This window comes from Vespa mandarinia, chromosome 7 (assembly GCF_050613455.1).
Source record: "Vespa mandarinia isolate Hongniang chromosome 7, ASM5061345v1, whole genome shotgun sequence".
Lineage (NCBI taxonomy): Eukaryota > Metazoa > Arthropoda > Insecta > Hymenoptera > Vespidae > Vespa > Vespa mandarinia.
The window spans coordinates 9151893-9169685 of record NC_140816.1 but is presented as its reverse complement, the minus strand read 5'-3'; the positions used below and the strand labels follow the sequence as shown (position 1 = coordinate 9169685).

At 38.3% G+C, this 17793-nt stretch overlaps 3 protein-coding genes across 7 annotated transcripts in view; 1 reads left to right on the top strand and 2 right to left on the bottom strand.

Annotated features, from left to right (window-relative positions):
* Timp (Tissue inhibitor of metalloproteases) overlaps window positions 1–17793 on the bottom strand; it is a 48421-nt gene that overhangs the window by 14080 nt on the left and 16548 nt on the right. Inside the window, exon 1 of one of the 3 annotated variants that reach the window (XM_035870508.2) lies at window positions 3003–3355. The exons of 1 other annotated variant lie outside the window; for it this stretch is intronic. The gene's annotated coding sequence lies outside the window, so the exon portion shown is untranslated. Of the gene's footprint in view, window positions 1–464; window positions 601–3002; window positions 3356–17793 lie in introns of those variants that run through there. One more of the 3 variants, XM_085658367.1, reaches the window with a different exon arrangement.
* Syn (synapsin) lies at window positions 4023–11219 on the top strand. Of its 3 annotated transcripts, none has more exons than XM_085658363.1 (5): window positions 4023–4242; window positions 5988–6193; window positions 6438–6702; window positions 6835–7093; window positions 7165–11219. In XM_085658363.1, exons 2-5 carry the CDS (start codon window positions 6015–6017, stop codon window positions 7347–7349), a joined length of 888 nt encoding a protein of 295 aa, XP_085514489.1. In that variant the 5' UTR covers window positions 4023–4242; window positions 5988–6014; the 3' UTR covers window positions 7350–11219. The 3 variants fall into 3 exon arrangements, with proteins under 3 accessions (XP_085514489.1, XP_085514491.1, XP_085514490.1); XM_085658365.1 differs by lacking the exon at window positions 4023–4242 and adding an exon at window positions 4845–5021; XM_085658364.1 differs by lacking the exon at window positions 4023–4242 and adding an exon at window positions 5118–5303.
* On the bottom strand, window positions 14166–17041 carry LOC118443466 (uncharacterized). The gene has a single exon (XM_035870503.2). It carries the CDS (start codon window positions 15811–15813, stop codon window positions 14695–14697), a length of 1119 nt encoding a protein of 372 aa, XP_035726396.1. The 5' UTR covers window positions 15814–17041; the 3' UTR covers window positions 14166–14694.

Sequence of the window (17793 nt, the reverse complement as noted above, 5' to 3'; positions counted from 1 at the left end):
GATAAAATAATTTTCTTTTCGGTAACAAACGTTAGCACGGATGATATTAAGAAATAGATTCGATCTTCGAGATTAATCATTCTTTTAACTTATCGTTTCATTATTTTTACGCGAGATCTAACGAGACGTAAATTCATTATTTTGGACAATTTGATGGATGATTTATATCGTAAACGGGAAATGATTGGCAGGTTTGATTCTTGATTATCGGGGAACACGCTCGCGAAGCATAATAAATTTCTTTGGAGAATTTTCAACGCTTGTAAGAATTGTGTAAGGAGAGGTCGTTCGACGTGCCGAGTTTTGAATTTCTCCAGTGAACAAAATTATTTTCTCGATCTCAAATTACGCTTACAATGTAGGCGTCACGTTCCAAAGAGGTATGACAGTCATTGAATAAGATCTTTTGAACGTGTTTCTTGGAAGAAAATAATCATCGGGTAGACGAATATCATAGAACATACTTATCGTTTGAATGCTGCTGCAACCAATGCTGTATCTCAACAATGAACCGTTGTAACTTGTCGATTCGCGGCTCTAATCTCAGCCGGATTAGAGGACGTTGTCCGTCTTCTCCAGGTACATACTCGAGTAGTATTCCTCGAAAGGAAATAAACTTTCGTAGACACACAGAGAGAGAGAGAGAGAGAGAGAGAGAGAGAGAGAGAGACAGAGAGAGAGGAAAGGTACATACGACGGGCGAAATATGCGAAGGTACGGCTTTACGTGCACACACCACACGAATGTACAAGCACGTACATACGTGGACACGAATATATCTGGCTCTGTGTGTTGGTGGAGGCCGGCTGGTTGGCGCCACTCGGCCCGCCACATATATCGAAGTAACGCGTAATAAATGTAATATTATACACGTCGGTGATACAGCAACGCAGCAGACGGTATAGCGGTATTGTAAAAAGATGAATTATAATATCACCTTTCGATCGAAACTCCCTCGTCGTTTATTTCGACGATCATGAGAGGGCGAGGTAGAGAGGGAGAGAGGGAGAAAGAAAGAGAGTAGCGAAAAATCGTGCATACGTGCTACGCAACGAAAGCTATAATTTTGTGAGAGACAAGAGGGGGACAAGAGAGAATCAGCCGATATATAGGTACAAGGTATTCCACCTTCCACCTTTCCAAGTCGATACGAGAACGACGTCGAGAGATAACGGAAACTGGAGCAGAGACTTGGATCGAGAAAAGTGATAATAACTGCGACCGGGAGACGCAGAGAAAGACAAGTCGTGAGTTCTGAGTCATCGGTGCATAAAGCGGAAAATAAGAGGTTGAAGTGTCAATGGTTCGGTATGAGCTGATGATAACAACCGAGTCAGATCTTTGAAATTGGGACGAGTATCCGAGAGAAGAATCGAGAAAGATTCAATGACGGACGACAAGTTGGGGTTTGGATCGAAAATGAAAAAAGAAGAAAAAAGAAAAAAGTGTTGATTACGCGACGGAGTGTTGATACATACATACATACATACATACATACATACATACATACATACATACATACATACATACATACATACATACATACATACATACATACATACATACATACATACATACATACATACATACATACATACATACATACATACATAGATATATATATATATATAAATATGCAAATGGTATGAAGCGCGAATCGAGCGCAACGTTATTTCGGATGTCGCGCACAAACGTTGCCAAGAAAATAGTCGGCAAGACGTTCACGTGGGAGAAGCAATCGTTACGCACCTTCGCAAATGTTTCTACAACGTCCGATCTCGCGTATACCTATGAATATATTCTCATAATCCAGAAGAACCTAATGTTAATCTTGTCGGTCGATAAATAGTAATAGAAAATCGCGACTAATGACGACTAACGTGTCGTTTGGGGGAAGGAAAAAATTGTCGATCCTTTAATTTAGCGATATTTCTGCTCCTTTGAAAACTTTCCTCATATTTTCCTATAAATTATCCCCAAATTGGTCTGTACTACGCCATCACACTCGATACCTCCTTGCTCGAACTAATAACAAGTTTTTGCCAAGTATAGCGAGCGATTAGGTTGCCTTGACGTTTGCATTAACGTTTCAAAGATATTTAGGGCGGGCAGATACCAAGGGTACATCGTCGTATAGGTACGAATGTACCTTCCAAAACTTGTGTAATTATTCCTTTGTATTCCTTTCCAACGATCTAATAGATTCTTGATAATACGTGCCCGCGTATTACCTCATTGTAAACGGAACGCTATTTCAAGTTCACGATTTAAATCTAATGCGCGTAAGTATGAGGAATCGTGCGTGCCGTCCGATAACCAAAACGAATCGATAAGATATCGATAAAACAAAAGAAAAAACTAAACGATACGGTCTCTTTCTTATTTTCACTTTACTATAGAACGATTCTCGAGTATTGGTAAGACCGACGCACTAATATCGAAACCCAGTTGGCAGCCGTTGAAGCTAGATCGACGCAAATCGATAATCGTCATCCGATAAACTCTGTGGTCAAGTTTATTTACCAATGATATCATCGATAATGCTCGGTGACGCGACTCCCTGGAAAATAGTAATTCTATCGTGAACGCAAAGTTTACGATCCACTAGAAAAGAAAATCCATTGAACCTTTATAAGATTGAATCGCGATCGTTTCATTTGTATATTTTAATGACATTTACGTTGGAGAAATTCAAAACACTACTAAATATTCCTTCTAATCGATATCATTGATAAATACTAGGGATAAGCTTGAAATCTTTCGGATCCGGTATAACAATACGGTATCAAAATCTTTTTACCGAGAAAAAAAATAAAAGAGATAAGGAGAGAGAGAGAGAGTGCGTGCGTGTGCGTGCGTGCGTGTGTGTGTGTGTGTGTGTGCGTGTGTGTGTGGAGAGAGAGAAAGAGAAGAAGATGGAAATTTGCAAGATCGTACGAGAAAACACGTTCGTAACGATCCACCATGTGGAAATCGTAACCAAGAGAGAACGATATAGATACCTTTCTCCGTGACCCCTCAACGAGTCCTTCCGCTTGCGGCTTTTTCCTCTCGTTGCTGTTTATTTGCGCGCGACCTTTCTCTCTTGGTCCCAGCTTGACCTTAAAGAGAAGCCACGCTGAATTATCCGTCGCGCACACCAAAAATACGCGAGTACAGCGTTGGTAGCGCGTATGATGACTTCCGAGAAAGTAAAAGAGATACAGAAATTATAAATTTGAACAAAGTAAAAGGAAGATAGTAACGATCTCTTCACCACGTTTCTACTTATTTAAAATATAAAGACGGAATGAGGAGATGACAGTAAAAGAACAGAATTAAAAGAAGATTCTAAAACGTCTTAGGAGCACTTTCTCGTAAAAGTCACGCACTAAGAGAGGAACAGAGAGAGAGGGAGAGAGAGAGAGAGAGAGATGAATGGATAAATAAGAGGAAGATAAGAAGAAGAGAGGAGAATACTCGTAAGCGATCTTTTCACGTGTTCGATAGCACCGGCAAGCGCACTACAAGTAATGACGAACGAACGAACCTTTCGCGCGCGAGCTTCGAAAAGCAATGCAAGCACGAACGACACGAGAGACTCTCCTTCCTTCCTACGTTCTTACGTCGTTCCCGGCACGCTCGATCTCTATCTCTCTCTCTCTCTCTCTCTCACACACGCACATACACACACAAACACACGCTCTCATTCCCTCTCTCGTGTTCTCTCATTCTGTCTCCTTCTCGGTCCCACGGAGTAACTCCGTCTCTCTTCCTCTTGAACGTTCGCCTATAGTCATCTCGATTCCTTTCGCTGTCCCTCTCGTACCTATCAAGTATCTCGATCGGTCTTTCTCTTTCTGTCCCCCACTCTACTGACCATCCATAACTGTTCCGGTCTCTTTCCAGTCTTCTCGTCTCTCTCCCGTGCGCGCGCGAGCGCGCGCTCCCTCACGCCTTGTCGCACCTTCAGGCGCTCACCTCCTCTTTGTAATCAAAAATCCTCCTCTCTCCTTTTCTCTTTCGTAGATTGGATTATCCGTCTCTCACAGAGTTATTTGTCTTCTCTCTCTCTCACTCTCTCTCTGTAGCCCTTTGCAACCTCCCACGCACTCTCCTTTACGGTCCTCCTTGTTTCTCATCCTCGTCTCTCCGTTATCCTCCCTCGATTTCTCTCGCTCTTTCATCATTCTGTCGTTCGGTCTTCCTATCACGAGAGCCGACACGCGTCCATCCAGCCGTGAATTTTTGCCTACACCTACGGTAAGTACAATTTCCACACTCTTCCCTCCTCTTTTTCTTTTTTACCCTTTTCTTCTTGTTCGCGGATAAGTCGGGCGAACTTTACAGCGGGATCCTTTAAATCTCGCGATCGTTCGAGTGGTCTTTAAAAGTCTGACTGGTTTTAAAAAGTCGGGACGCTTTTAGGGCTAGAAAGTGTAGAGGTGAAAAACAGAGAGAGAGAGAGCAAGAGGCGAATGTATTAGAGAAAGCGTTTTCATTAACGCGTTAACTGGTCCTCTGCTTTCGATATTCTTGCATTTCTGACAAGTACCTATGCTAAAGTTACTTACAATTAGCGTCAAGTCAAAGCGCGATAAAGAGCTTTAAAGCGCTTTTATCTCTCTCTCTCTCTCTCTCTCTCTCTCTCTCTCCATTTTCTACAAGCTTTTCAAACGCGCCACGAGAATGCAGGAGAACGGGAGAATTGGGTTAAAGTAGAAAGCGCGTTATACGCGTTAATTCGTCTTTAACACGATCCTCTCTCTCTCCGTCGTAGGTAGATTTCTTTATGTTTTGCGGAAAAGGTTTTTCTTCGTCGACGTCTATAAACGATCGCATTTAGTCGTTTCGTTGAACCAGTTTGATGTCATTTTTCAAACGGATTTCCTTTCTATAGCGTGCTCCACGATATTCGATTAGGAAGTAGTTCATCGTTATCACTTGACAACCGTCGTCTATCCCCCTGTAACCCTTGCCGACGATCATCCTATGTGGTCCGAACATCTGTACTCGCCACGATAACGTTCTATCGTGGACTCGTAAGTTCTTTTAAAAATTTGTCGCGAATCGTTTCAAAGAACAAATATCGAACTTATTGATATTAATTAATTAATATCGATTCGATGAGGCATACAATGTGAAAAATACACGTATCGTGTACCTCGAAGGAAAGTAGCTATGGAAAGTATTTAAATTAAAGTGGATGTAGATCAGTTAAAGTCAAAAGATCGTTAAACGTCCCTAGAAATTCCTGTGCGGCGATATGTACGCACTTAAGTGTACTTTCGAGCTATCAGTGAAGAATTTCTAAACTATCTGAGGTAACGGTAAACGTTGGAAAGCATTCAAGTTTTACGCTGTTCTAGCTCGTCGATTCACTAACTCAATTACCGCCGGAATTAGATAAAATTTGTGACTCGTTTAGTGCGGGGACATCGTATATTTTCTTCCATTTATCTCACGTTCCAATTACACGCTGGGTCCCGTTTTGCATCTTCTTAAAAGCATTTAGAACGAGATGTCGTTTACCGATGATCGAATTTTAGAGAGAAAATAAATTATGTTCGAACGATTTTTCTTACGCTTAAACGCGCCATTTTATTACTTGACGCATAGAAAATTCATACAAGTTGTTATTATTATCGGAATAAAGTTGTCGGGGCTTGATAGTATATTCAACGATGATAAGTAACATTGAAAGGTTTTAGATAGATCCAATTAGATGCTTAATTAATATCGAGCGACGACGACGGATGATCTAATTGGAAATGATAGATATCTTCCGCGAACGCGAACGGTATAGCAGCGCTCTCTGGAGCGCAAATGCGGACTCGAATTAAAAGCAATACTATCGACAAATATGTTACCTACATTTTCGCCGAGATGAAGAATTGAAAAAACATAAGCGTGTGTTGAAATGTGTTCATTTTTATTATATTAAAAAAATGGACGGATGTTGTTCCTTGCGTTTCGCTATACAACGAGTATTTTTATCATTTTTTCAGGTGAGCGCTTCGCGATTCCCCGTAGTAATGAAATTAGGACACGCCCACGGAGGTATTGGCAAGGCTCGCGCCGAAACAAATCAAGATTTCTTGGATCTCGCATCTTTGGCAGCATTGACGAATACTTATTGCACCGCGGAGCCGTACGTTGACACCAAATTCGACGTGCACGTGCAGAAAATAGGAAACAATTACAAGGCCTTCTTGTAAGTCCAAGTCAAACAATTGGCAAAATAAAACGAAAATATTTGAAAGTATATCGAAGAAAGGTGTAGAGAAGGATAGAGTATGAAAGGGGAGGGGCAAAGGATTGGTAGGCAGTAGGGCAAACTACAATACGTATTTTTTTATAATCTTCATTCTATTTATAAATATTCGAGTGAAAAGAATTTGGTCGAGCGCGAGCTCGTCCTATTAATAGGAACGAACCATCTTTGATTATTATTAAAGACGAAAAAGCATAACTGGAAATTGGAAATCGAACACGGGTTCGGCGATGTTGGAGCAAGTACCGGTGAGCGAGCGACATCGTGTCTGGATCGACAACGTGTCTCAACTTTTTGGAGGTTTGGATATTTGCGCGATCGAGCTTCTCGTTGGTAAAGATGGCCGAGAGCACATCATAGAAGTCAATGATAGTGCGCTCTCCTTGATGGGAGACTCTCAGGAAGAAGATCGTCGTCATATCGCTGATTTGGTTACCGCCAAGATGCAAGTACGTTCGATCAAAAAGAGAGAGAGAGAGAGAGAGAGAGAGAGAGAGAGAGAGAGAAATTTCAAGAGAATACATTGACCCTGCAATGATTACCAATGAGAAAACCTTTTCTTTCGATGATTTTTGACACAGGCTTGTTGCCGACCACCCACCAGCGTTTTAACGAAAACAGCCTCGAGAGGTTCTATGTCCGGTTCGAGCCAGGCTACGAGTCCCGTGGAAGATTCACGTACCGCACCCCCAAGCGTACCTCCTCCAGCCGCACCTCTAGGATCTCACGGAAGTATGAGCTCTATGGCAAGCATAGGTAGCTTAGGTTCTACGACGGCCTTGGCAGGCGACGTTACCACTTCGGATAGTCATCATCAGCTTCAACGTCGTGATTCTCAAGGTCTTTCTTTATTTATCTTTCTTATTCATCTTGTTAATATGACGTCTTGTCTTTACCTAGCTTACTTACAGCATCTCAATCGAGCACGGTCAGTAGCGCGCCATCGGTCGGTCGAAGACCAGAGGAACCACCTACGGTACCATCCAGAGTACCGTTTCATCGTCAGGGTAGTCAGTCTCAGAATCAAGGAGAAGACACGGAGGATACGATGAAGAATCTTCGAAAAACCTTCGCTGGTATATTCGGTGATATGTAATTCGTTGAATCGGTCGACTAACGTGAAGGAAAAAATCGAGGGAAACCTAATTAGGAATGCGAGTCTACGTAATTGATCCTTTTCAAGTCTGAAAAATACCGTCTTGTTTAAGGGACGTTTTGTTTTAACGATACGGCTTATAACGTCGACATTAAAGCGACTCGACGATCTTCAAAGTATTCCCTAGTCAAAGTAGTCTCGCATCGATGTGTAAATATCTATATATTTGCAGATTTTTCGTTAACTTATATGTATGCAATCCCAACGCGATTCATAGATTAGAAGAATCTTTTAAAAGTAACGCTTACCAGTAGTCGATATATTTGGTATAGAAAATCGCTATTTCTCGATTTTATGCTGATAGAGATTCTCGCATCTATGCACTCGATAATATACTTATATTATTTTTCAAGACAACATTGATAAAAGTGATCGAACAACGAATAATTTTTTTAACGATTTAATCCATATAGATCTGTCATTAGAATTGTTTTATAAATTAACAATTTGAGAGTCGCCTGTCGTCCAAACAAAATTTCAAAATATTGGTCAACAGTATACTTTGGCATTTAATATTTTAAGCGCACAATTAGTTCGTAAGCTTTCGAAAAAAAAGCATTTTAACGTTACGATGCCTTTAAAACTACAATGAACAGCATATATACGTACGTATATACATGTATGTATACACACCTATCCACACACTTGCACACACGCGCACACACACACACACTGCACGCACGCGCACGCACGCGCGCGCTCGCGAATGAGATGCTTGGCCGTTGATGTTGAATTAGAAAAGATTTTTAGATCGGAGAACGTTGGAAGAGATTAAGATCAAATCCATTTTCTAAAAGTGTCTATTATCTTACCATCGACGAGCAGTCTGCGAATATATAAATGTTTATGCAAATTCAAGACTCGTTATTCATTATCTTGCTCGATGCGATAATTAATATATCTTTGTTTATTATATCAGAATGAAATCGTGAATTCGTGTCTTCAACTTAAGTTATCACGACGAACAAGAGAGTGTATTTCGACGTTGACAAAATATCGTGGCTCCTATCAAACTTATTTTTTTCTCATGAAAAATTCCTTTTCTCTTTTACCGTTATCAGTATCGAAATGAAATTATTTTCATTTGTTTTATGCATTTCAACGTGCCTTTTGACAACATTAAAGTGTCATTTATATTAATATTCATCAAGACGCTAACGACGTAAACGATCGATGGAAACTTCAAAATTATATCAATACGATACTTGTAATAAATCTACCATGTCCATGAAAAAAATTTCAAAAGAAATGGAAAATTTACGGACAACCATCGATTATCCAACGTAATATTATAATTAATCATTTTTGAATACCGTCCAACGAAAGGAAATATTTCTCAATTTCGTTAAAACATATGTAAAAGTTTTACGTCTAAACTCGCACAAATAAATATAAAGGAACTTAATCATTCAGTTTTCTTGACTTGCATTAATATCTTTGAGAAAGTAAAATTTTGTAAATTTGTTGAAAAATAAATTATTCTTCTTCTCAATGATCGAAAGATCAAAAAATAAAAAACCATAGATGAATCGTATTCAAGAATCTAATAAAACGTGAGAATAAATATTTATATAAAGTTATTTCTCGCAGGAGAGAATCAGGATGGAAGAATGGCGAAAACGACTAACGGCACTAACAATAACAAGTCGGCGATCCCTTTCAAAATATCCAGTCGTAAATATTTTGTAGAATTTCTGATCAAACATTACGTTAATTGTAAATAATTGAAAAGAAATAGATTGGAGCCACGATATTGTGCGAAGCGAATCGATATTGAGGAGGATGGTGACGATAGAGCGCCAATTAATAAAGACAAAGAATACCTCAGGGGTGCGAACGCAAGCGAGTAGATGATAACATAGAAAATTAGGAGAGACGTCTGTACTGGTATGCAGAAAAAGAAGGAAAACAAACGTAGAGGGACTAGTATCGTATTAGGCGAATTTCTCTCGACTGAAAAATGTAGAAACGATTACTTTGAAAATAGTTTCCTGTTCGTTCGCAAAGAGCTAGACTCTATAGCACATTCCTATGATCGCAATTGATAGTATTTAGTTAAACGTAACGATTTTTTTCAATCACTTCCTTTATAACCTTTGTACGTAACTCGTCTATTCTATAAACCTTATTACATTTTACACGTATTGTCTAATACCATTATGGTTTCATATTTTTATACTATTTCTTATCTCTCGCAGATATGCGAGAAGATGCGATATTTGATGGAATCGTTTTTAAGAAATATTTATCAAAGAGAAAAAATTATCGATATACTTCCGAGTAATTTATTCGTATTGCGTTTGAAAGAGCTGACTAATTATTGTATAAGAAGCATCCAAAATTATTATTGGAAAGAGTCGTTTCCTCAGAATATTACCGTTCGATTATCATGTAGTATTGCGAGCAGTAACGATAATATCCTCGATATGAAATTCCTCTTCATTATTATTCTCATACCTTTAAACGAAGTAATAACAATACTAGCAATATATCGATAGTTTAGAAAAACCCTTTGTTGCACGAAGGTAACCGAAAAAAACCTTCCACTAGTGAATGCGTCTTCGTTGTTGCGCCTTTTGAGCAAATTACACGTACACAAATATTATCAATAAGAATATCGTTTCGTTTGATGGTGTATCAAAGAAAAAAAAAAAACAAAAAAACAAAAAAGAAAAAAAACAAAAAAAAAAGAAACAAGAAAGCAGAGAATAAAGGCGATCTCTTCTGTAAAAAGAGGAAAGTCGTTGTGAAATAAAAAAAAAAACGTACCTACGTGTATTTTCAATATACATATATTTCGTAGCCGTGATTAGCAAGGCACAGGTTAGAAAAGAAGAAAAGAAAAAAAAAACAAAGAAAATGTTAAAAGTTCGAGTGCGTGATTGAAGCTTCGAATTTGTCTTATAACGTTTATTCGTCGTTTTAGATAATTAGACGAAAAGAAAGACAAAGTGAAACTTAAACTGCGTATACCCTCCTCTCCTCCCATTGCCCGTACTAATCGAGCGTTCGTTTGATTCTAATCGAGGAGAAATCTTTTACGTACGGCATATCGGTTTGGCGGGTCAAGTATATCGACGGTTGCTGCCAGTTCAGTGCCTCCAACGTGTTTTATTTTTCGTTCATTTTCGACGTGAGAGAGAGAGAGAGAGAGAGAGAGAGAGAGAGAGAGAGGTGGGAGGGGAGGGAGAGAAAGAAAAGAGAGAATTACGAAAACATTGCGAAAGAGAAAGGACTGATCGTCTAGACCGTCCGCATCTTTATAAAAAGAACACATTTTTATCGGTAAATGTAAAAGCTTCTTTATCAACGAACCAAAGAGACAAGTAAAAGAACAAATTATTTAATCAGGGAACGTAACACCAGTATTTAATTATCGCATTAACCAAAAGAGACGTTTGCATTCTAAAACGAACACAACTAAACGCTATTATCGTGCGTTAATCAAGATTGCTATCGAGAGTGCAAATCAATTAATAGAGTGACCCAGGAGATTATTGTTTGGAAAAGAAGCAGTGTTAACAACAAAAATCATCGATATCAAAGAATGAAATAACAAGTATAATTCTGTTGGAAAAAAGGCAAAAGAGAAAGCGTATTAACATCCTAGGATTAATAAATTGGAAAAGGAGCCAACGAGAGTACGCATTATTGATTTAGTCTCGATTAAGCGAAAGCTCGTTAACACGATAAATACTCAAACTCTGTGTAATAGAAACTCTTTTAAAATACATAAAATAAAGTAAACGTTAAATTAAACGATTAAAAAAAAAAAAATATGTCAAGTTATAAATCTCTAGCGTTAGACGTTGTCGACGGCGAAGTACAAAGTTGTCCGACATGCGTAACCACCTTGATTTCAATGCGTGCTAGCCACATGTATAATAATCACACACGAGAATACACACAGAATTTTGAAAAAATAATATATATATATATATAAAAATATATATAAGTAAATATATGATTATAAAGTAATATGAAAATGATAATATAATGCTGCATAAACGTTAACGATTATTATCTTCGAATACATCTCGATGTTACTCATTCGATAATACAAAATATAATAATTGATAATCAGCCTATCGTGCCGAGGAAAGATGAGAGAAAATAAAGACCGACGTTGATTAACGTTTAAAGGGTCTAAGAAAGACACAGGTCTAATTAAAACTACATATTTATATAATATGTATATATGTATATATGTATATATATATATACATATGTGTACATATATACATATATACATATATATAATGTATAGAGGAAGAAGAATAAGTGGTATGTGAAAGCGCAGTTGAAAATTTTGAATAAAAATGGGGAACGATAGAATGGTCAGGAAATTTCGAAAGAATCGAATTGAAAAGACGAATCTCGAACGCTTTCTTTGATGCGCGATAAGAATTATATCGTCGAAAAGAAGTATAAAGGGGGGAGGGAAAGGTAGAAGGAAATGCGATTAACATCCTAAGATTAATAAATCGGATCGACTGGATGATCGATGATCAACGAAGATCAGAACCAAGGACGGTCCAACTTCCTAGAGAATTAAGTCCTCATAATTTACATTAGATGAACGACAATATAAAACCGTGCGGCTCAACGACGATGTGCATTAGCAGCGTGTAGGGAGAATGACTGGGATGTTTTTCTTTCGTTCATCCTTTCGAAGCTTTCGTTATCGACGAATTGCGTTTCTCAGATTTATGGACGCTGTTTTTACTCAAGGAAGGATAAGAGAGAAAGAGAAACGATGTAAACAAAGAAAGTGATAGGATATTGGATTTGAAAGGAAATAAAACAGCATCCGTAAGAAGATCGTACGCGTATATATTTTGATTTGTTTTTTTTTTTCCTACGCACAGGATGCGATTTGTTATCGTTAAAAAGCACTAAATATTAAATGAACGCAAAAGGAAATATAGACAATGTATATTAGAAGCTAAAGGGCGTGCGACAAAGAGAAAAAATTAAAAGGTGTGTTCTATTTGTCATCGTTAATTGTTAAATATTATTCGACTTCCGATTCGAGCGTTGGTCATTATAAATCTTACGATTTAATAAAATTACCTACATCCCACATGTCAACAGGAAGAACGATAAAAGGCGTGCAGTAGAGACGAGATATATGAGTGATTGTATAAAATTATAAGTAAAAAAAAAAAAAGAAAAAAAAAAAGAAGACATTTATATATATATATATATATATACATAGAGTAGGAATGTGAAGTATGCGTTATTAATACATAATGGCTAGATATTCTGTCTCGGTACTACGTGCTCGTTGACGGTCGATTTTTATTTATTAATTTATTTCATTGTTCGTGAACGTACTCCTTACATTATCCGTCACAATTTTTCTCTCGAACGTTTATAACGAAAGATAATTAATTCATTAGAACAACGTAAAGGAAGGAAAGACGATTGCCAGCGAGCACAGGATTAGCTATTATGATCTTCAATAAAGAATATCATTGCTATAATGAAATGTTTGACGAAGATTCATTTAGAAGCAATTTCTTTTGGCGGTGTCAATTTTCTTGAAATTTGTATAATTTCTCTTTGTTCGCTTCTTACATTCAAACGTTTCATTATTTATATCAATGATTTCATCTAACATCAAGCGATCTTTCGAACACCGGTTATCGAGCATTATTACTTTCATCGATTAACTGTTAACCAGAATAGAATTATGAAGTATCCCGCAAAGCGTTTCCTAATCTTTACGATTGTTACTGGAAAATGTGTTAAAGCGATAGATGAATGTCCATTGTGTTATGTAGGTACATATAATATACACATGTTGCGTTGTCATTGAATTATTATTATTATTATTACTATTATTGTACCGCTATTATCGACATTAGCGAGATCGACGGCAATTGATGAAATATCGCCGTAGCAAAGTATTTTAGACATCCCCGAGTGACATTATATAAATAATCGATGTGTAATAATCGTCGTAAAAGTTTTCCAATTCACCGATTAGCCGATGCACCCGTAAAATGTGAATCGCGATTTAAATGAAAAAAAAAAAAACAAAAAAAAAAGAAACAAATTATTATCACTACTCGATAAATGTATCGCAAGAGACAAGTAATGCAAAGGAGACGTTTATAATCCGCGATTAGACGTAATCTCGGGCACGCTATATTGGAAATGTGCCCGACGTATAGGATCCGTTAAAGTATGATTAACGCGAAACGTGTGTATGTATATGCAAGTGTGTGTGTGTATATATATATATATATATATATATATATATATATATATACATATGTATGCATATATATACATATATATACACACACACACATATATATATATATATGTATGTATGTATATCCACACACACAGAGACACACACACATGCATGCGTGCATACAAGCTGAACTGTAATAATAAAAAAATATCTATGCGTAAAACGATAGTAATAATGAATAGTAACCATTAATATATCCTTGAGAATTTCTTTAATTTTCATTTCTTTAATACATTCGTGAGTACACTCGAAAAAAAATTAATAGAAAATTTATTAAAAATGTTCTAAGAGTACGATTGTAAACGTATTTCGAATCAAAAGAAAGTCTTGTCAAGCTCCGTGTTTAAGGAGTAATTTCGATACATTCCACCGAGGGCAGCCTCTCGAGTGAAGAAAGTATTTCGAGGATAGTAGGTTGTAGGAACGGTATGAATCGTAGGCGCGTACCAACCATAATCCATGGAAGTACTCCTATAGCAGGGATGTGGAAGAGGAAGGTCGTCTTGACGATATCCTTTGAATACCCCTATAAAGACGACGATCGATAGATCAGTATAGACGCTTAGGTATATTTCTTCGTTGGAAAATCGATCGATATTAAATCGATAAATTTTACTTTCCAACAACTCGCTCGAGCTATTTGCCTATTTGCATAGTTTTCTCATAGTCGACTCGGAGACGCGTTACATACAGTTTATTTTAGTACATACTCATAACAGTCGCAGCTGCTTAATACATTTATCATTGCGCGTTCCACGTGACCGATATCGAACGATAAATTCTTTTTATGCACTTTTCGTGCGAGAAGTATATGTGTATATATATATATATACGTGTGCTGCAAACGTTTCCTAAAGTCACTTAATACCTCTTTTGAAAGCTATTACATTTCGACAAATTTCTCTAGGTAGAAACTCTAAACTGTTAATTGACTTTAATCGATATTATAATCGTAGGGGCTATTATACGCGTATACAATTTGTCACGGACAGGTCACGATTTTGGACTGAACGCTGACAATTACGATCTGCAATCGTAGGGCTCCTGAAAGAGAACGTTGGTGCAATGATATTTTCCAGTATATTCGGAAAAATGTTCGACCAGTTCGTCGTTTATCTTGAAGCCGGGCTCTACGGTGACAATTTTCATTTTGGCGAAAGCCGACATGTCGACGTAACGAAGTTCGTTGTTATTCAAAAACAAAATCGAGAGATCGTCCAAACCCTCGAAGGTGTCCTTTTCGATCGCTTCGATCGCATTCCCGTTCAACCAAAGAGAATTTAAGCTCTTCAAATATCGAAACGCTCCAACGGGAAGAGATTGGAAACGATTCTTTCCAAGATCCAACTCGTTTATCTCATTAAGCCCACGGAATACATCCGGCTGGAAGGTGGATATTTTGTTTCTCGACAAGTAAAGTAGATCGATGTGAGGTAGCCCGGCGAAGGTGCCGATCGGTATTTCCGTTATACCATTAGAATCCAAGGCGAGCGTCTCCAATTGTCTCAAACCCTTAAACGCATTTCTCCTCAGCACGATGTTGTTGTTCGTGGCATAGAGCTCGTGAAGTTCGGTCAAGCCCCTCCAAATGTTCGGCCGTAAATAGGAAACGTTATTATAATCCAAGAGCAACGTCTCCAAATAATTTAATCCAGCGAAGGCGGCATCCTCGATGTCTCGGATTGAATTGTTTCGTAAATCCAAATACGTCAATTGATCGAGGGACTCGAAATAATGCTTCGAGACGATCGATAAACCGTTGTTTCGTAAATAAAGGGCCGTCGAACTGTTGACTCGTAGAAACGCGTTCTTTCTGATATCCGTGATGGCAAGATCCTCTAGATGCAATTCCGTATCCTCGATCGTTTGAACGGCCTTTACGTCCTTAAATGCTACGCTCTCGAGTATTCCGTTCGAGAGACAAACGTGAAGATGATTATATACCTGACAATCGATTTCTTCGTCCGCATAAGCGTACGCGGATAACGGGGAAAACGAGAGAACTCGTAAGACGAGAACGAGAAAGCACAGCATGACGTTCGTCGTGACGTTCAACCGTGAAGCTGAACTTCCACTGACCCCGTGGGAGATCGTTTTCTCTTCATATAGACACGACTTCTCTCTCGTCGCATTTACCATTTCTCGAGATATCGCATTCTCGGCATAAATACGCCGATTGTCCGAGTTTCTCCCGCCTGAACCACGTAAAAGCTCGTAAAATCATTAAGATACTCGATATTCTTCCCAGCTCAGCCCTTTTTCTTACCTCGATGCGAGTAATGAATGCTTCGCGTTGGATCAAACTTAACGCAGGATATTCGATCGTTGTCGAATAATTTCCATCCGTCGTCATTTCATATCGTCATCATTTCTATCTTATTTTGAAAAAGAATTCGTTTAAACGACGACACATTTTGAAAAAAAAAAAAAAAGAAAAATAAAACAACGAGATTGAAACAAAGAGAGAAATTCTTTCGTAACGAGGTAAAGCTTAATAACGATAAACGCGATATTCGCAGTTAGGTTTGTACTTGGTGGTGGATCCAATCGTTAAGGAAACTGACTCTTTACGGATAACAATGACTAATAATACACGAGGTATACGCGGTGACATACATAAAAACGCTTATTATTCGTGATAAGACTCGAACGGGTGCACGCAGTGATCGAGTACGGCCTGCTTATTAATAGCCGAGCGTTATCGTGCACTTAACGAGAATATCTCGCGGTAGACTTTACGACTAATTGCGAAGAATAAGGAATGGCGAGAGGAATATTGACGGTAAGGGAGGAAGGTTCAAATCCTTCCAATATTCTCGACGAATCCAAACTACTAATTAAGATCGATAGAGAAGGACTTAAATTGATTAAATAGATTAATTGATTCGCCGCTCGGAATAATTGATTCCCCTTGGAAACGGACAACTGTTCCAATTCGATTTATTAAAAATATTCTTTCTTTTTTCCCCTTGTTTCTCTTCCCGATTTATCTTCGATAAATTAAACGTAATACGTGTACCAGGGAGAGAAGAGGTTTCAAAAAAAGGCATTCATTGAATTACTTTACGTATCGTTACGTCGGACGAAGATCGCACGGTCGAAGACGATAAATAAACGATTTCTCGATGCGAGCCGATTTCGCTTTTAATTTGTCTTTCAAATTCAACTTTTCTAACGATAGACTCTTTCGGAGAAAGAGATAGAGAGAAGAAGTGGTCTAAGGTCAAGGAAAGGTTATCGGTTGTGTACCGATAGTACACAAGTTTTACGCTTAAAAGTGTTGGCGCAATTTTCCTTATTCCTTTAACAACTCCTTTCTCATGGACTTTATATCGTGGCTCCTTCACTTATCGCGTCACTTCGTCATACTCACTTGGATACATGAATCGCGTCGGGAGCTTGCACGTTCGATAAATTTCGTCGGTACGAGGACGCAATCCATCTTCCTCCGAATCTTTTTCTTCGTTGCAAGGACAAGGAATTACGGACATTTCCGAAGATTTTCACATCGAAATTTAATTAACGCGACGAGATAGATAGACGTTGGTCTCATGGAAGAGGAACGATATATTATCGTCGGCCATATGATGGAATAATCTCCATCTTTGTTTCGCTACCATAGTTACGTTATTTCGATCGCGAATTGTGTACATCGATTTAACATTTGCTTTCACGATACGGCCCACTTTCGATAAAAGCCCCTTTTTACGTTTACATCTTTTGCGTTGCACAAAATAAATGGAAAATAGAAAAGTCAACAAGGAGTATCTCCCATGGCAATTATCGCGGCTATAGCAATAAACGTTATTTATGATAATCTACTACTACGACACTTATCTGTCCGAAAGCTTCGAATACGTTCGTATTCCCTTTTCTCGGGTACTCGTCCGAGACTGAAAACTATCGTCGTCGATCGGACGACGATCGTCGAAAGGAAAATTGTGAAAAAAGTAATGGAAATACGGATAGGGGTCCCCTTCGAAGCTTACCGATTAGAAGGGGGTCAATGAGCTTCACCAGGTGAATGATTAGCGCGACCAACGGGCACTGTCCGCTTTAAATTCTTACGGCGTACGTTCGCTATGCTCGCTATGTTATCGTCGCAACCTCGTAACGATA